General features: G+C 34.5%; 1 protein-coding gene across 1 annotated transcript in view; it reads right to left on the minus strand.

The window, feature by feature from the left end:
- Nucleotides 1–1,559: 1,559 nt before the first annotated feature.
- Nucleotides 1,560–21,136, minus strand: part of ENGase (cytosolic endo-beta-N-acetylglucosaminidase) — a 62,095-nt gene continuing 42,518 nt past the window's right edge. The window contains exons 9-13 of the mRNA XM_090385697.1: nucleotides 18,008–18,189; nucleotides 17,623–17,910; nucleotides 11,894–12,091; nucleotides 6,088–6,205; nucleotides 1,560–1,868 (exon numbers count right to left, since the gene is read on the minus strand). Of these exons, the coding sequence (XP_090241823.1) occupies nucleotides 1,560–1,868; nucleotides 6,088–6,205; nucleotides 11,894–12,091; nucleotides 17,623–17,910; nucleotides 18,008–18,189 (1,095 nt within the window). The remainder of the gene's footprint in view (nucleotides 1,869–6,087; nucleotides 6,206–11,893; nucleotides 12,092–17,622; nucleotides 17,911–18,007; nucleotides 18,190–21,136) is intronic.

Here is a 21,136-nt window from a genome sequence, read left to right on the forward strand (position 1 = left end):
TGTGCTTTAAACGTGCTGAATTAGTGCAGTTTTATTAAAATAACACAGATGGTTATCTGAACTGGACAACAGAACATGGAAACAGTATGTTTTTTTTTTTTTTTTTGTTTTATACTGACCATTAAGCATTATCAGTAGCAAAATTACAATACTGTCAGGTCTGCTACTGCAAGGGGGACTAAATAGTTGATTTGGTATGTTAACCATCTAACAGGTGTACCCACCCAGTGCTACAGATGCCATTATACACCCCCAGGGAGGGAAGAACAAAGAACAAAAATTCTTCATGGCCTTAGTTTACAACCAGCCTTAGAACAGACCAGTTGCCTCCACAGTATAACAATATAACAATCTGAGAGCAGAATAGCAGGGCAGATCTAAAATGTTGACATCATAGGCAATTTCATGCAAAAGGTAACAATTAATAAACCACTTAATTTAAATTTTTAATTTTTTTAAATTTTACTTTTTTATGTATATTTATACACGGGGTGGGGTCTGTGTTTTTTGTCTTTGAAATTAATTATTAATTTTCACATAATGCCTTTCCAGAATGTTTTTGATCTTATTTACAGTATAAGTAAAATTTACAAAAGCCTAATAATATAGCAAACTCAGGCAATTGATAACAATTGCAAACATTACATATAAACATTATATATAAGCGGGAAACACGAGTTAACACACACTAACAAACAGTTTTCCAAGACAATCAGTTAGAATATCAGAAATAAGAAACTGAATTTATTGAAACAGCAGATTGTAGGAAATACCTCAAGAAAAATCTTCAGGTGCTTATAATACAGCTGGTAAGAATATTTCCTATTGGGATTTTCTTTCTTTTTAGTCAAATAAAACTCAGGTGTCATCTCAAGGATTTGTCCTGTTGTCTCTTTAAATATCAACTGATAGAACAGTTTTTCTGTAAAAGCTGCTTAAAAGTCTCAGTGCTGATTGACTATCCATTTATGGGCAGTAACTGATTTTAGATTAAGAGATGAAGTCTTGAAGTAATCTGGAGACAGTACAAATTAGTAAGTCTCCCTCCTTCCCAAAAGATGGAACAGAAAGATGCATATTTTGTTCTGAGATCTCTGACATTATAGCCATCCCATTATTGAGCAATAACTGGCTTTAGGCTATTGGGAATAATAATATCCTCAAATGCCTAATGATAGGCTGACTTGCAGAAAGTGTTAGTTGTTCAACTGTTTTAACTCTGGGAAGCAATAATACAACAACAAAAATCATATATTGGATACAACATATGATTCAGAAAAAATCATTAAAGTACATACTACTTTTCAGGCTTTGAACATGATATTTAAAGTTGTATCAGAATATAGAAAACTAGCAAAAACAGTTTCATAATAATGATTAAAGATATTACACTAAAATCTCTTCAGATCATACAAAAAATTTTAAAATAATTTTTTTAATTGTTTATATGTATAAAGATAAAATTATTATTATACCAATTTCTATTACCAATTTAATAGTTACAGTGCAACTTATATTCCTATCAAAATTATAACACTAAAATTACTATTTTTCCTGCTTTAGAAATTCACAGTAACTGAAAGCCAATCTTTTGTTATGTGTAAAGTACTGCCAGACTGAACTCGAAATGTAACTGAATTAGTGGAATTAACTGAGAGGTTTTCAATATTATGAAAACTTTGTACTGTTGTTCCTATATATATACTTTTATCTTGATCAAGACAGAAAATATCCCAGCATTCAGACAAATAAGTCTGAGGCAAAGTCCATTCAAGTGTGCAACTGAGCAAAATTTTTTCATCGGGCTGAATTTTCTTCATCAAATTTTTACACACAAGCTTCACATTTTCAGTTTTAACAGGTAAAATCTAAAAGAAAAATAAATTAAAAAAATAAATGTTATTGGTTTCACACAAATTTTAGTACATTTTTTAAAAAACAGACAAGAAATAAACATGAAAACTGCAAATGTTCATTTACACATACATCAATCCTTATTAATCTTTAATAATTAAATTAAAAAGAGATTTAACAAAACAGATTTACTGCAAGGCTTTGAGAAAAACAATCTTCAAATTGAAGAATTAAAATCATATTATATATACAATCAGATTATATATACAATTATATATATAATCAAAGTATATATACAATGAAAACCTATCTCTCATCATTAGCAGCAAATTTGTTGTAGAAAAGTGATCCACACTACCGTCCGGTACATTGACATCACTGCCACACACTTCAATGGTGTGCTGGTTCCTCTTTGGCCTGTGATACATTCCACCCTTTTGGGTAGGTTTCCCACAAAAAAATGAGACTACAGTGGGTACAGTCTTCTATTCCTTCTACAGAACAGTGACCAGCCGAGCTACTGTTGTGGGATGTGTTGGTCTGGTCCTCACTTGATTTTCCAGTTCTTCAAAATAAGGACTCCGAACCAGCCATTACAACTTTTGTACATTCATGTCCATGAAACATTCTTGAACAGAACCAACAGTATAACATGGAGAATTATTCTGTTGAAACAAACATGGGTTTGTGCTAAAGAATATTGTATGGAGCATCGAACTGTCAAAAAGGTTAAAGGTAGAAATCAGTGTTCATGCTTTTCCATGTAACCACAAAAGGCCATACAATGAGAAACAGTTCAATGTATGACATTGAAATTCAATGCCTCTACCTGAATTTCAATGTTGGCACAATGCACTCTGACAATAACATCACTAACAGTCAACTTTGGATGGTGAAGAATGTCAGAAATCGCACGAATCAACAAGCTAGCAATGTTACATCTGACAATAACACTCCTCTTGAAACAAGTCAGCTTAGCTCTACATGCTATGATGAGAACAACTAACTTGTTTGGCTCATATGCGTTTCTTATATATTAGCCTGAGTCACTTGTTTACATAGAAATTTCCAAGGGGCTGTGAAAAGGGGCTCTGATAGAGCATTATCGTGAATGATGAAAAGTTTCTGATCATTGTTAATTATTCCAGTTTTATGATCCTACTGTATTGTATCCTTAATCATTGTCTTCATAATTTTCCCTACTACTGAAGTCAGATTGACTATTCTTTGAACCACCTTTGTGAATTGAAGGGACATTAGTGTTTCTCCAATTCAAGGGAATCACCCCAGATTCTAACAAAGCCCTCAAAACTAACCTTAATGGTTTTATGCATTCCCTTATGACTTACTTCAAAATAACTGGTTATAAGTAATCTACCTCAGGGGCCCTTATTTGCCATCAGGCTGAAAGGTTTTTCTAGTAAACAGTCCTCTATAATTTCTATATCACTGATTTTACATTGGTCAAGTTCGTTATCAGAGCTTCTTGTTGTTGTGAAGAGGCTTTTATTTTTAAAGATTGATGCAAAGTAGCCATTCAATTCACCAGAGCTACATCAGTTAAATTGTCAATTCCTTTTCCATGTATAGGAGGAAGGCACTGATAATCTACATATGGGGCAAATCTGACTGGATCTTTTTTTTTTTTTCTCCTTTATATTTACACACATGTAAATCTCTTTTTCCTCTTTCTTCGTTCTTTTATCCAGTGATTTCTCATATTCAGTTTTGCCAACCTAACCATTTTTGATACATTTCAGATCAACTTATAATTCTTATATGTGGCAGTGTTTTTCATCACTTTATTAACTGTTTCATTTTCTCAATTCTATTAAACTAGTCATTTCCTTATTCATCTGTCTCAGCATCTTCCTTATGATATATTTACTTAATGGTATACAGCAAATTCTCACTTTAATGAACTTTGGAAACAATGGATAGTGGCCATGGAACCAGGCTTTTTTGCCATTCAGGACTGCACATATGACTGTATGATGGTAAATAAAGTTAAATTTGCTTTAACCCACAGCTAACAAGAAGGCTAGCCTTACTTCTGTTTATCAATACCAGACAACCAGAGAAAAATCAAAATACTGTATGAAGGCACTTCTGTCCTCTGAAGTAATTTGTTCTTGAAATAATGAACCTAACTGGTCACTGGATACAGTCATAAACTTCATTAGCTTATTTCACACTGAAATGCAGCCTTAGTACTATCACCTAAAGACTCTCAGGAGAGTGTCAGCGGCAACTTAAAAAAAAAAACCCAACCCTCATCCAGCTAAATCTTGTAAGCTTCAAGCCCTTTACGAGATTCACATCAAGCGCCAGGCAGGCAGAATTTTCCTTGCCATCACCTCCACACCAGCCTGCAGAGCATGTCAGGCATCAGCAGGGTGCCATCTAAACCTCTAAAGTCATCACTATGCAAATTTCAAACTCTTCTTCTCTTACCTCACAGAGCTGGTAAATGCAATAAAATAGTATTATATGTTTTAATTGTTTTTTTATTTCCCAGTGCAGCAGTTTCTCATGACCTTCTAGTGACTTCAGACATGATTGTTATGAATTTCTTTTGAATTTCAAATGGACTGGACAATTGGCATTAGCAAACAGGCTTTACTCCATATAGTCTCTAGATGCAGTTGTAGTTTCCATTATGGTGGCTTAAAGTTACTTCATAATTCATTTTGTTCTTTTCGAGACGATTTGTCTCGAAAGCTAAAGTATCTATTTGTAATTAAATTGTTTTACTGGTTAACACTTAATCTTCTTTCACCATGTAGTGCATCTTAGACTGTCATAGTCCCTTACTTGAAATTAACCCTCCTTCCCTCTTCAATTGAAACCTTGTGCATTGTGTACCTTAGCACTCCATTGTTCCTCCCTGTTAAGGGTTCCTGTACTGTTAACCTTATGATACTATCATAAAGTTAACAGTACAGTTTCCAGGCAATCCTCTAGTTGATTTAAAAATTTTGACCTCCATGAGAGTTATCCCTCACAACTGCTGCAACCAGAAAGAGACAGAATGAAATGTCCCATAATTATACATTCTGTTAATTGTTATATTCTTTCATTTTATATAGATATAAGTATATTGTAAGCATTGAAGTTTTAAGGTTACATAGTGTAAACTAGTAATGTTAAATAGTGTAGACTAGTAATGTTAAACAGTGTAGACTTGTAATGTTGCACCTTTTCCAGTCTGCATGCCAAAAATAAGCTGAAACAAAAGATTTAACAATTTTTGTGTACCAGCGAGGGGGAAAAAAACATGCCTAAAATTGATTGCCTTTATTGATATTATGAAATGATGATAATACTTGAAAGTTCTAATGAGAACCTTGTTGCAGAATAACTTTGTACACAATTATACTTATGGCTTTCACCACTAGATGTAACCATAAAACAAATTTGTCTTTAAATAAAAAATACTTGTCATTAAGTCACAGAGATACTTGTTTTTATAATACATTGATTTTGAAAGAATATTCTGGAAGAAATATCCTGCATTCAAAGTGTGCAAAAATTTGTAAGATAAAATGGCACAGAACCACAACCTTTCAGCTGGTTCTATGGCGAGGTTCAGAAGTTGTTGAAATAAAATGTCCTTTGTTTATTTCACTCACCAAGGTTTTATGGTCCCTGAAGATAAGGACCACTTGGTGGATAAAATTGTGCTTTATATAATTTTTGGGAAATTATTCAGTTTTATTAATTTATATTAATTTTGGCACTAGGATTTCCTAAGTGACTGTCAGGGAAGATTATAAATGACTTGACAAGTTCATAGAATCTTGTGATAGTATTTTTTTCATTTCATTTTATTTATTTTACAAATTTTTGCATTCTTTAATTGAGCTAACCGGAAGAGGAAACAAGCTAGTCCCAGAAAGCATATGTGCCCTTTCAATTGGTGCTTTCCAAATAGTTTTTCAAAATCGATACACAGTTTAGTATTCAGGAGTATACTATTTAGGAGTTACAGATGTATATTTTGTGTAAAAAATATACATCTGTAACTCCTGCATTTATTGCCCTTCACCACTGTATCTCCAACCATCCTCATGATCTTGCCAGTAATCCAAAAATATTTTTGTCCAACACGGCAATCCAACAGGCTTTTTTAAGCTATCCATGGATAAGAAGCTGATAAACAAAGTTCACATGTTCATTCAGAACCATATTGACAGTTCCTACTAATAAAAATAGATCACTGGATAAGCTTACCTGTAAATGGCCTAACAGAACTTCGTATGGACTATTTGGGCATTCACAGTTGAAAGACACTAAGGCACTGATCTTATTAATAACGTGGTTATGAAAATCAGAATTAAGAAAGTAGGTCCTGTAAAATAAACACCAGTTAGTTAATAATCCACTGTATTACATATCAGGCATGTTTGATATTTTCTTAAATTAATACATTTTTTGCAATTACTTTACTTTTCAGAATTTAGCATTCAGAATTTATGCATTATGACAACCTACTGAATAACCTGAGGTATGTTCCTTCAGCTGTATCCCACCTTGAATAGCTTATATAATGGTTATTATTTTCCAAGTGTAGACCCCAACATTTGGCATGATTCAAATGTAACTGCCATTTCTCCAACCATTCAGGAAGCCTGTCCACTGTTGGCCATCCTCTCAACTTTTGTATAATCTGAAAATTTTAACGTCATACTCTTTATTCCATAATAGATATTATGCAAGAAAGCTAGAACATGATTTGTCCTAACACTGTATCTTGAAGAACTCCACTTATATTAATAGCTCACTTTTAAGAATGACCACTTATAACAATCCTTTGTCCCATGTCTATTAACCAGCCTTCAATCAATCACCTCATGACTTTGCCAATAATCCAAACAACACTCTAGCTCATACAGAAACCTCCAATGTGGAATGGTATCATATGCTTTGCTAAAGTCTAAGTATATAAGGTCAAATTTATTTCTTACACTCAGCTCTTGTGTGAGCATGTCATAGTAGTTTATCAGGTTGTCCAAACAAGATCATCCCTTCACAAAGTTGGGTGGCAACTCATTTAGGATATTATATTTTTACTCTTAGGAATATAGCCAAGAGGCTTCTAGTTACTATATTTATATAAATTAATATCAACAGCAAAACTTCTTCAATATTGAAGTTTTGCTGTTGATATTAATTGATATTATACTTCTCAAGATCATCCTGTAGTGCACCTTTTGCCTACATGACCTTCTCTGCCACCTAGGTCAAAATGATTAGTCTAAATATACCTCTTGTCCTCATCCTCCTCCCCGGACTGGAAAGTTGTTGGTTTCTTCAGCTGGGGGGGAAGAGAGAGATTATTCCTGAGTCCAACAATGCCTTCATGATTAACCCTATAAATCTGGCACACTCCTTCATAGTCTCTTTTAATATGAACATGTAAACTGCACTAGTACCTATGACAATATAAGCTCAGCTGTTTTTCAGTTAAACTCTTCACTATAACTTTTTGTTTTGAACAGAGGCTTCTACAGTAAACTTGTAACCTGCTTAAACCTTCAAAGCTATTGTTACTGATTTTCATCCAAATAAGCATTCCTCCTAGTACAACAACTTAAAAGTTAATGTCTAGGTTAAATGAAAAGTCTAATGGTTGAAGTTGACTGCACATTGGTTTGAGAAAAATCTTTTGTATTTGAGTATCTTAGTACTGTCTGACCAATTTATTATATATGCTGAGATCATTCCAATATGCGGCGCCTCTGTAGCCAGGTGGGCAAGGAACAGCAGTGCGTAGCACACGCTTCTTGATTAGACCGGGGTTCGAGCCCGTGCCCACCAAATACGGAGGATGCGGAAAGGTCAGGGAATAACCACCGCATATCCCCGGAGCAATATGGCCTTAGTTGCTAATGCACCTAAAAACCAAATAACAAATAGCAACAAACATTCTAATATGCATATAAGTATGGTAGAGTACATTTTGATGATTTTGCACATGAAATGTAACTTATATTTTCCCACTAATATGTATATACAGGATGTCTCAAAAATACATGGCATAACTTCAGGAATGAGTTCCTCATATGTTTGTTGTTTGTTGTTTGGTTTTTTAGGAGCATTAGCAACTAAGGCTATATTGCTCCGGGATATGCGGTGGTCATTCCCTGACCTTTCCGTATCCTCCGTATTTGGTGGTGACGGGCTCGAACCCCGGTCTAATCAAGAAGCGTGTGCTACGCACTGCTGCTCCTTCCCACCTGGCTACGGAGGCGCCCAGTTCCTCATATGTAGACAATAAAAATATTTTATATCAACATAGTTCCGGATAAGCTTGGTTTCCGAGTTTTGAAGGTCTGTCTATGACACTTAACTGTTCACATCATCTTACAGTAATTGTTCAAAATGTCCACCTTCTGCCTGAATACCACTGACAGAACCTTACTCGCACAGGGTAATCTGATGGTGACAACGCCTGTACCCGTTGCAGATGGTAAGGATACAGTTGGTGTTCTTGCAACACTCTCCAAATAGTCGAACGTTGAACAGCCAGTTGCATTGCTATTCTGCGTGTGCTGATTCCAGGAGTGGCATGCACAACATCCAAAATCTCCTCCTCTACTTCAGGAGTCGTAGATCTTGGTCGTCCTCTGTCGGCAGCACGAGGTGTAAAGATCCCATATTCACAAAGGGGGCGATGGATACCTTCAAATGATTTCCTGTCTGGACACCTTCGTTCTGGGAACCTTTCGTGGTACAAATGACGAGCCTCCAGAGCATTTCCGTCTGCCAAACCGTACATAAAGTGCATATCTGCTTGCTCCTGATTTGAGTACGTGGTCGGAATGGAAAACCACCAGATTCTGTCAGTACCTTGTGATGAAGGAAATCACCTGCGGGAGATAAGACATTCCGGTTAATCACTCGGGAACCAAGCATTTCCGGAACTATATTGATATAAAATATTTTTATTGTCTACATATGAGGAACTCATTCCTGAAGTTATGCCATGTATTTTTGAGACACCATGTATATGTGTGTATGTTCATTGTATATGTATATACAGGGTGATTCAGGAGGAATAGTAAATACTTTGGGAGGTTATAATATTGATTATTCTGAGTAGTTTTCTAACTGCAGAATACTGGATTCAAGGGTGTTTACTAATGTTTACTCCAAACTGCATGAGACTGGTACAGTTTCCAGCACTCATATTTCTTCTGAACATGCAAATGAACAAAATGTGGATGAAACAGAACACATTCTTCAGTCGGCAGAATGTAGTCCTACTATTAGCACACAAAGAATTTCGACACATATCTGTGTTCCACAGACAAGAGTATGGTGAACGTTACGTGAGCATGGCTTGCATCCATTTCACATACAGTGGGTGCAACACCTTTAACCAGGAGACGATGCCCAGCAATTGGAATTTTGTCCAGCAGTGGGTAAATGCTAATCATCGATTAATTCCACTAATACTGTTCAGCGATGAAGCTACTTTCACCTATGACGGTATCAACAACACCTGTAACTCTCATAGGTGGTCAGACGAAAATCCACATGCTACTGTAGAAACAAATTTTCAACATCACTTCTCTGTGGTGCAGTATCATTGACAAGCAGTTGATTGGGCCAGTTGTGTTACAAAATTGTCTTACAAGGCCCATTTACCTAGAATTTCTACAAAACGAACTTCCATTACTATTGGAGGATGTTCCCTTGGCTACAAGGATTGGTATGTACTTCCAGCATGACGGAGCTCTTGCACATTATTCCCATCTGGCGATACAATATCTAAATTGAACCTTCCCTGAATGATGGATTGGCCGCGGTCATTGGTCACCAAGATCTTCAGATCTAAAGCGCAGTATACAAAGAAAAGGTGACTACAAGAGACAAATTTCTCGCTCACATTTTGAATACTGCTATCCTCATAAAGGAATGCCAAGACGACCTCAGAAGAACAACATGTCATATTACCACAAGAGTTGCAAAGTGCATTGAGGTTGGTGATGGGATTTTTGAATGTTTATTGTGAACTGTAAAAAATTTGTCAATTATTTGTTTTGTATCATTCAAAAAGTCAATAAATACAAACAATACGTCATTTATCGTTCTTTAATACCTGTCATAATGGCTTTGTGTGTGCTAGTTTCAAACAGCTGTATCTCCGTATCCATTGATAATTGGACACATGTTTATATGAACTTTTTTACTCAGAATAATTGATACTATAACCTCCCAAAATATTTACTATTCCTCCTGAATCACCCTGTATATATACAATGAACTTCAAGAAACTTTATGATTAAAACCATGTTACTTAAGATAATTTGCAATAGCAATAACCACTACAATAACTAGTTTTCTTCTGAAAGATAAGGATATCTTTACTTTTGCCAATTTTTGTTGTGAAATTAGTGTTTTGCCATAAACTGTATTATCTTTTTCAGACCTATTTTTGGGGGAAATGATAACTCTAGCAATATATCTGAAAGAGCAGTATAACCAAGTATAGTATAGTATGTTAAGGTTATACTATATGAATATAAAATAACAAAATCTTATTATTATTATAATCACGAACCCAACATGTTTAAAATCAAAATCAAGTGAACTGGTGGGCTATCCTGCACATATACTTATTTTAAGAAGATATTTTAGGTCTGTTGCTTGATTCCATTCTAATCCCCCCCCCATGATTTTCATTAAAGTCAGGAAAAAATTTTCCTTCACTTTGAAATTTCCAGGAGATGTTGTTGTTATTTGGTTTTTAGGAGCATTAGTAACTAAGGCCATATTGCTCCGGGGATATGTGGTGGTCATTCCCTGACCTTTCCGCATCCTCCGTATTTGGTGGGCACGGGCTCGAACCCCGGTCTAATCAAGAAGCGTGTGCTACGCACTGCCGCTCCTGCCCACCTGGCTACGGAGGCGCCATTTCCAGGAGAGGATCATCTTATATTCAGGAAAACAGAAAGTGGAGTGAGTACACGTATGCATGCTCTGGCATTTGCTTCTTCCCATGAGATTTTTTTATAGTTAGGTGGGATTTTACTTCTGACAGTAAAGAAGAAGTTCGGTTATACAAATTCAGGTAAGTATTTTCTTGTCTATACAATTTGCCAATTAAAACTGTAAAAACTTTTATAAGCAGTCAGCAATAAAAATAACCTCTATATTTCTTCTTTTATTTGAAAATATTCTTTTCAGAAGCAGTGTATAAACAAGGTCAGTCAGAAGGAAAATTATTTGACCAGGGTTTCAAATAATAGTTTTTAAATAGATTTTTTCTCAATAATTAGTGCATTTGCATAGAAAAAGGCTAGAAAAGTTTTATTTAACAGAAGTATTTTTGTTAAATAAAAAAACCATTAAAATTATGTCATTATTTTTTGTTCCCTAATTTGTTTTCATGTATCTTCATTTTTTTCTTTTATTATAAAAACAACAGGGATTACCTTTATTTTAGATATAGGAAGCTTCTTTTTCAGCCAACTCTCCTAGTCCAACGTGCTAATAATTCTTTGGGAAGGCAATATCATTATACTTAGAGATCTCAAAAACTGGAAGTGGAGGGATTGCAGCTGAGTAACTTCATTAATCTGTTACTCAGCTACACCCATTTGGAAAGGACCGGGTTCTAATTCAATCAATGAAGAAATTAACTGAAGCATTGTGAACTGTGTCTAAACCAACTGTCTTAGGAGGATGGGGTGCAAAGTTTCTCCCATGATTTCTATGAAGTATTCCATTTTTTTCAAGACAAACTTGTAGAACACAAGCAATTTGTAATAAATCAATACCTCATGGCCCGAGTTGCCAAAACAATTCAAGCCATGAGGTGCCAAATTACTGTGTCCAAACGAATAAACAAAATGAAAGGAAAATAAACAAAACACATGAGCTGTGCAAATAAATCCAATTTCATAGCTACAGAAATGGTACTTATTTCAAGCACAACTAAAATCCTATACTTAGGATAATAACATATTTTTCAATTTTTTATATTCTGAAGATGTTCTGCTAAAATACCGATTCAGTTCCTGATAATTACCTGGTAATCCAATCTTCACCTTCCAAATGACTACTTCCACTTTCAGTTGTTTCCATAGCAAAAATTACATTATTTTTCTCTTCTATTTTCTCCTTACACCCTTCTGAGACATCAGGTTTATCCATTTTCTGTTCTGAATTAAGAGACTGAATACACTTCTTGTATGGATACAAGGTTTTCCAATCACTTCGCTTGATACTGTTAAAAAAATAAAAATAAATAAAAAATAATATATATATATCATTAGAATATCTTGAGATGTTTATATAAAAATATAAAAGAAGAAAGAGGTGTGTATGAGGGGGAATTCACATATATATATATCATCAACAATTAATCATTCAGAAAAATACCAAAGACAACAATAACAATATTATAAAAATTTAATGCAATACATTGGTGCTACTTAGCATTAGCATTAGTAGAGGCATATGATGCAAGAAAGCAAGCTTATTCAGCATCAGCCAAAAAAAAAAAAAAAAAAAAAAACCCTCTCCCATTTCACCCCTCCGTTCGTTCGAAATACCTGTCCAGTTGAGCTTTAAATTTGTTTAGGCTATCAACTTCAACAACAAGTGATGGAAGTCGGTTCCACCAACCAACCACCCGCTGGCCAAAGGCAAATTTCCGCACATCTATCCGACATCCGTCCTTCCTCAATTTGAATTTATGCCCTCTGAGGTGATTATTCTGAGAAAGATGAAGAATCCCATTGGCATTGAGCATGCTCAAACCATTCAAAGCCTTATACACCTCTATCAGATCACCTCGCCGGTGCCTAGTCTCCAGACTCTGTAATTTGCAAAACTTAAGCCTTTCTTCGTAAGAGCAACCCTTTGTTCCATTTACTAATCTTGTTGCCCTTCTCTGTACCCGTTCCAGCAGCTCTACATCCTTCTTGAAATGAGGCCTCCAGACCTGTATACAGTACTCAAGATGTGGCCTAACCATTGCCTTATACAAGGGAATAATCACCTCCTTATCCCTGCTAGAAAAATTCCTGTATATCATTGACAAGACACCATGAGCTACTCTTGCAGCTCGTCTGCACTGCTCAGAGAACTTCATATCTGCCTGCACAATTACCCCCAGGTCCTTTTCATTCTCCACCACTGTCAGTGTAGTACCGCAGAGTTGATACATTGCTCTGGGGTTACTGTTACCCATATGTAGTACTTTACATTTGTCAATGTTAAACTTCATTTGCCACCTCTCAGCCCATCTGTTCAACCTTTCCAGATCCTGTTGCAGCAGCATAGCGTCAGTAGTGTCCTTAACGACCCTGCCAACCTTTGTATCATCTGCAAACTTAGACATTAAACTTGATATCCCATCATCAATATCATTCATAAACACCGAAAACAACAATGGACCCAACACTGAACCTTGAGGAACTCCACTAATAACATTAGTCCACGTTGAGCAGTGTCCATTGATTACCACTCTCTGTCTTCTGCCACTCAACCATCCCCTTATCCATAGCAGCAATTTGCCTCCAATGCCACACTGCTCCAATTTGTGCAGCAGTCTTCCATGTGCAACAGTATCAAAAGCCTTTCTAAGATCCAAATATATAATATCAAAGTTATTCCCTGCATCCAGTTCTTTTGTGACTACATCATAGTATCCAATAAAATTGGTCAGGCAAGACCTGCCCTTAACAAAACCATGCTGCGTCTGAGCTATAACTGAATTCTTGTCTAGATGATCCTGCAGTGCTTCTTTAACCAGTGCCTCCATTAATTTACCTGGAACAGAAGTTAAACTAACAGGTCTATAATTACTTGTGTCAGCCTTTGATCCTCCTTTGTGAATTGGGGTTACATTTGCACATCTCCAGTCTATGGGTACCTCCCCTGAGTCCAAAGAAGCTCTCATAATTATGGCTAGGGGTTTACATACTTCCTTTGCTGCCTCCTTTAATATAACTGGATAGATCCCATCCACCCCAGGTGCCTTTTTTATGTTTATCCTCAACAATCTCTCCTCCACTTTCCTCTCAGTTATTACAAAATCATCCAGCTCACTGCCAATGTTTACTTTACCTACATCATTCTCCTTCCTGAATAACTCCTCATGCGTGAATGTAGATGCAAAATACTCGTTTAGATTGTTAGCCACCTGAGCAGGATCCTCAACTGTTGAACCATCAATATCCAGTGGACCAATCTGATTCATCCCTTTCCTTCTCGAGTTCAAGTATGTAAAGAACTCCTTTCTGTTTTTCTTTGCATCCTTTGCCAAGGATTTTTCGTAGTCTGCCTTTGCCTGCCTAATCTCCTTTGTGACTTGGTTACAGACCAACTTATATCTATCATAGGCTTCCATATCACCCATTAATTTGTATGTATCCCATGCAATTTTTCTTCTCTGCCACATGTCTCATTAGTCCATCTGACAACCATTTAGGCCTAAACCTTGAACAATATTTCTTAGTTCGTATGTAAAGCCTGGTAGCCACCAAGATTAGTTCCTTGAATGCTTCCCATTTTGAGTTTACTTTTGAAAATGTACTTATTTATTATTTAAATGAGAACTATATGGTACTCTAATTCCTGCTGGAATGGATAGATAGCAGACCTAAATACACCAACAGTAATAATTAAATGGCACATATTAATCAATGAAAAAAGTCTATATATAATATAATATCAAAATTTCAACATTCTGCAATGTCACTTCATTGTTCATCAAGGTTCAAATACCTATTTATCGATTAGTTAATTTATATATGAATTAAACTTGTGGTATATTATTCTTAACTAAAGGTGTTTGTAATTTCTTTTAATTTTTCCTCCATATTTTCATATTTGCAAATTTTAATTGCCCTATGAATCAAGAATTTGACATTTCCTGATAATTCCTTTTATTTGATAAGGATGACTCAAAAGGTAATTTAAATATCAGCTTAACTCTATTGATTTTGTAAGGACCTTTGCAATGAATTTTTATGGAAGCGGAAAAAATATAAGTTTGCAACTCCTAGATATTAACATGAAAGGGAAAAGGAACAAAATGATTTTTCAACGGAATCAAGCAAAACTTCAAATTGCCCTTCAAATTATCGTTTTTAAAATAATGATAAGAATCATCACACATCATTCACACCCAGGCAATCAAAATTCATAACAATGAAAAACAAAAAAAAAAAAAAAGAAGTACAACTGATCCCAGTTATTAATAGCTAGTGATACAAAAATATTCCAAAAATAGTAGCAGGGAAATACATCCTACAATACTGATTCCAAATTTTAAAGGATTAAACAACGTATCAGGAAAGTATTGGGTCGTAAAGAAAGTCTTTATTTTGATGTACTTTGGTGTCAATGCACATGCTAAGAAATGGAAGATTTCATACCAGTATGTGATGCACCGTAGCAGAAAAGTCTGTTGAAAATAAGGCAGAGTATGCTACTAAGCAGCATGTTCCTTGTGTGAAATTTTTTTTTATCCAACATGCAGTTTTTGCACAGTGAAACATGAGTTAAGCTACAGAAAAAGTTCTGAAAGATCAACAATTCTGAGGTTAGTAGAGAAATTTGAATAGTAAAATGATTGCTGCTGTTGCAACAATCATTTTACACTGGGATTTTGCATTTAAAATGGTCTCTTGTAATTTGCAGATATTCTAAGCAGCCTACTTTTATGGTGTAAACTTCATTTAGTGGTTATCCAGTTTATTTTCCACCTTTGTTTTCAGTACCTTTTAAAAGAATGAAACAGTGTGTGGCATCTAAAATTATTTTCTGAAGTTTTTCAGAAATATTTCCCATTTAGCATTCATTCCCTAAGGAATTTCAGCTGCACCCACTGAATAAATTCCAACAATGTCTACTTATGGCCAACATAACCTCCTTTAAGAAAATTAAGACTCTGCCCTTTACTCATAAAAACTGCTGTAATTTCCTTGTGCACTTTCCATACCAAAATATTACAGTCACTGCTCGCTATTGACTTCTTAACTCAACCTTAAAACAAGAGCTAAAAGAAAACAATTTGTTAGCAACATGAAATTAAAATCAACCAATATCACTATATTAAAAAGAATGTCAGCGAATGACTTCTCAAAGTTATGCAGCACGTTGCATAACTTTGAGAAGTGAGTTCTACGTCAGGCTATTATTTCAAAAGGAAAATGTAATACACTGACCAGTTCCAATTCTAAATAACGGGTATAGTCTCAGACTCTTCATAAATATAATTTTATAAGTATATATTTTATTTTGCAAAAAAACATTATTCAGTTTTTGAAAAACTGAATAGTAATTCATTTCTGTTTTCTGAGTGCTTGACTGAGCACATCCAAAGAATAACCACTTAAGTGTTTACATATAACCACACTTTAGTTAAGCCACTTTATTTTTTATTAAAATCAAATGTTATGAATTATTGGAATTTAATAATTTTCTGACTATCATAAATTAATCCCCAGGCTTGTTCAGTGCCAACCATGGAAATATTAGGATTCAGCACTGCAAATATTTACATAAGTAATATCTTCATATTAGTACTAAATAAGGATATCAAGAACATGTCACTGTATCTCAAAGAATGGGAGAAAATTAAGGGCAAATGTCTGCCCTTAATAATGTAATGTATAAAAAAAAAAACTGCAGCCATTATCAAATCCACTGCAGGAGAAGCCTCCTCAACAATTCATGTTGAAGGAAATAGACCATAATCTGCCATAATCCAGCGCAGGTAGGCAAATAGACCATATTTAGCAGTCAGGGGCTTGAACCCCAGTCTACTCAAAGAGCATGTGCTACTTCCCGCTCCTGACCACTCAGCTATGGAGGCATATTTAACAACAAATACCAGACTAAAGACTTCCTTAGTTCTGATAAACAGAATTTTTGATCTTGATATATTTTCCTTGTTTGATAAAAATGCTTGATACCAATGAAGCTATAATCTTAAAGATAAAAAAAACTATAATTAGTGTAATTAAAATGGACTAATTTCCCAAACAAAATGGTATTAATAGACATTGACGTTGAGTGACTGTAGTTCAAGCTCATGTAACTACTAAATATGGTTTCTTGTATTCTCTCTATCTTGTGAATTCCTCTGACCATGTGGTCGTTCCAGAGTACAATCAGGAAATTTATTTAATTATACCTTTGTGTTATATCACTGTGACTATATTTTTGTGCACTGAATATTACTTTTGAAATCACTGTTCCTTATTATTATATCAGTATATATATCAGTATTATATCATATTATATCAGTACAGTGGACCCCCGCTTTATGATTGGGTCACTATACAATCAAATCACTTTACGATGGACTCTCCATGATAAAATACAGCTTACTATACGATATGTGGTAAGCACCAGTCATTGTTGCGCATATAATTAAAAATCAAAATGGCCTTTTGATTTTTAATTATATGCATTGTAATTTCTTATTTTCTGTATCAGCCTCTGTGATCCTTATACCATGTGGGGAAAATGTCTGAGATTGCTTTTGTAAGAATTAAAATTAATAAATGAATATTTGTTTATTTATTTATTTTTCATTTAACTATTTTCAAATGGTGAAAATTAGTAAATATGGACATTTCATTTTTATTCGCAGCACGTCTCATTACATATCTTTTGAAACTGGACAATAATATTATGTGTGCATGAATAACAAAAGTGATACTGCATTTTACTACTTTAAAGGCAATTAAACTATATAGAAAGAATAATATTTATAATAATATTAGACCAAATACTCACGTTTTATCTGAGATTTCCTGCATATCATTTGATATCATTTCTGACATATTATTAGTATCACATGTAGTACTGGGAATATATGCAACTTTACTGATTACTTCTGATTTTCTCTCGAATTTTACAGGGCTTCTTACTTTTATAATTTCACTGGACAGGTGCAAATTATAACTTTCCAGATCTTCACTCATGCCTAACAACAAAGTTAAGTCCATTAATGGAGGAGTCAGTGGCTTGAATGTATAAGTAATGCAAGTAGCCTTTGGCAAGATAAATTCTGTTAACAACAATCTGAAATAAATTTTAAAAATTACAATAATGTAACAACTGATTTTTACAAAAATTGCATACACTTGTTAAATTACTTTTCACAAAATCTACTACATACTTAAATTGTTGAAATTGCAAATCCTGCTTCCGTACGCCAGTTAGCTTAAGACATCCACCTCCACTGTAAGCATCATCAGTATGAATAACAAGGACTTCATTTGTTGAACCACTCTGTTTATAATGGTAGGTTGTTTGGGGCTGCTGAAGACTAAGGTTGGTCCATGGATTACTGCTTATAACCTATGATTGTTTCAAAATAAACATTTTAAAATTCTATATCTGAATATTTAGAATTTAAGGTTATTATTATTAACAAACACCAAAGTAACAATTAGGTAAGTTACACATTTTTTATAACATTTCATATTATCAATGTATAAAACCTCCTACATGAAAAAATAAAGATGACAAAATAAACACATATTTTTCTTAAGAAAAACTCAAGTTATAAGCTTCACTAATAAATACTGTCGTCATCATCATCATCATCAGCCATTTTCAATCCACTGCAGGATGAAGGCCTCTCCAGCAACTTTCCAGTTCCTTCTGTTTTGAGCACTGGCCATTCTTTTACTACCCACAAACTCATGAATTTCATATATCCATCTCCACCTTTGTCTTCCAGGTTTTCTTCTAGCTCCTCTTGGGTACCATTCTGTTATTTTTTTAGTCCATCTGTCATCATGTCTCCGAGCTATGTGTCCTGCCCAAGACCATTTTAGTTCTTTAGTTTTGATAAGAATGTCCTTCACTTGAGTTTGCTGCCTAATCCACGTGTTTCTCTTCTTATCTAACAGTCTGATTCCCAATATAATTTGTTCCATTCTTCACTGTGTCGTTCTCAGCTTCTCTTCCATTCTTTTGGTGAGTGCCCAAGTTTCACTTCCATAAGTGATGGTGGGTAGTATACATTGGTTCATTATTTTACGTTTCAGACAAATCGAGATATTGCTCCTCAGTATGTGACTATATTTCCTGAATGCTATCCATCCAAAATTTATTCTTCTCTTGACTTCCAGCCATTTATCATTATTACAGCTAATAACTTGTCCCAGATAAGTATATGACTCCACCTTTTCAATTACTGCTCCTTCAATCATCATTTCCCTTTCTGTGGCATACTTGTTCATCATTACTTTTGTTTTAGCCCTATTCATCTTTAGTCCAAAATCTTTACTAACTGTGCATAACTGATTAAGATTTTCCTCTAATTCTTTGGGATTGTGGCTTATGACCACAATGTCATCTGCAAATCGTAAATGGTTTAGGTACTCTCCGTTCACATTGACTCCTTTCTGCGACCAGTCTAATCTTCTGAAAGCTTCCTCAAGGGCAGCAGCAAAACAGCTTCGGAGATATGTCTCCTTGTCGAACTCCTTTCTCAATTTTAACTCCTTTCTCAATTTTCTCAATAAATACTGCTGTCATAATGTCACTTGTCTAAAAATATCTTACTTTATATCTGATGACATAAGGTACACAACATTGACCAATGGGCTGCATGATAAATATTATTCTGTAATAACTCAGCTGAAATGCAACTTACAAAATAGGAAGCATTTTAGTAACAAATATTACGTGGGACTTATTTGAAGTTGTCATTGGTTTTTAGGTGACTTATAACATATTGTGCTATTGTACATCTGAAAGTATGCATTCACGGGCTTATTTGCATATTGTGTAGGCTGAAAAACCCAGAATGACTTGTGGGGAAAATCATTATTTTCTCTGCCCGAGATTGGCTAACTGCAACCTTGAATGAAGAGGAGTAGATATTCTTCCGGTCATAAGTTGGAATCAAACCCAGACCTCTACAAAGGAGTGACAAGTGGTAAAAACCACTACACTGTCATGGAATTATTTGAAGTGAAAAGATATAGAGGTCCAAAATTTAGCTATCCAAAACTGGAACTGTCCAAAATCCAAACATTTTTAAGAGAGTTTTTTTTTTTTTTTTTTTTGTAAAAACAAGTTATTTCAGGTTGACACAAAACTGTATCAAACAAGTTTTGATTGTTTGAAACAATCAAATTTCAATACAATCGATTTAGAGAATTTGATTATATTAAAGCAAAGTTAAATAACATTTAACAGTTCCAAAAACTTCACTTAGACAAATACTTCACTTTAAACACAAATACACAGATACAAAGCTACTGCTTTGTATCTATGTATTTGTGTTTGGTAATCAGCACTTTCAACTGCTGTACTGAATTATGTTTACTTACAGCAATTGATAAAGTGCCTCATGACAGAAAACGTATTGGCTAGTAAATGAAATAAAAATTTATCAATTTTATTTATTTTCTGAAAACTTACATATAAATATACCCATAATTTTACCTGAGTAAAAACACAAAAACATTAAATTTGTTATGAAACATTGGACTACAATTAGTGCATTACCTATCAACTTATGTGACATTTGTGTTGATTGTATTGATATGTTTCAGTACTTGTCTTTCATTAGTCTTTAATAATTGTTATTAACAAATAAGGTTGCCTTTACTAATTTATTAACAAGGGAGGACAGTGTTTTAGTTAATATTTTTGAATTTCCAACACTTATCAGCACTGCAAGTTAGAGTTGTCATTAAATAAAATCAAAACTTGTATGTATTACTTACATTTGATTTCGGTACTGGAGGGAGGTTCTGCTTGCTTTCAGAAGATCAAGTGCTGTGTTCTTGGCTCTAAGGCTTGGGCTTATGCCTGACTTAAGACAAATACCATTGTCAGTTCTACCAGGTTGCTAATACCTTTTTAAATTTTATAACGTCATCCGAATAGGCGAATCAGTTATACACTTAAAAATCGATACATTGTCCAAGACAGCTTTTTTAATTTTGGGATAAAAAAAAAAAAAAAAAAACAAAACAAAACTCTAAATCTAAAAAAGGCCACTGATAGATGGTAGACAAAAGCAAAAAGTTTGAGAACAAAAAAGAGGAGACAGACATGAGAGGAGAAATAGTTGTCGGAAACAGAAGAGGCCAAACTCTATCACTCTCACAAACCCAGCACATTTCAAACTTACTTGCTTCTCATCAGCTGATAGATGATTTCTATTAGAAATACCTGTGCTAAACTGTGAATAATGTATTTTGCCCAAGTAGACAGCTAAGTAATATGTAGAAAGAAAAGTTACATTTTTAAAACATAAAACTCTTATGTTTAGCATTAACCC

The sequence above is a fragment of the Mastigoproctus giganteus genome, chromosome 12 (genome assembly GCF_048544385.1).
Source record: "Mastigoproctus giganteus isolate SK-2022 chromosome 12, ASM4854438v1, whole genome shotgun sequence".
NCBI lineage: Eukaryota > Metazoa > Arthropoda > Arachnida > Uropygi > Thelyphonidae > Mastigoproctus > Mastigoproctus giganteus.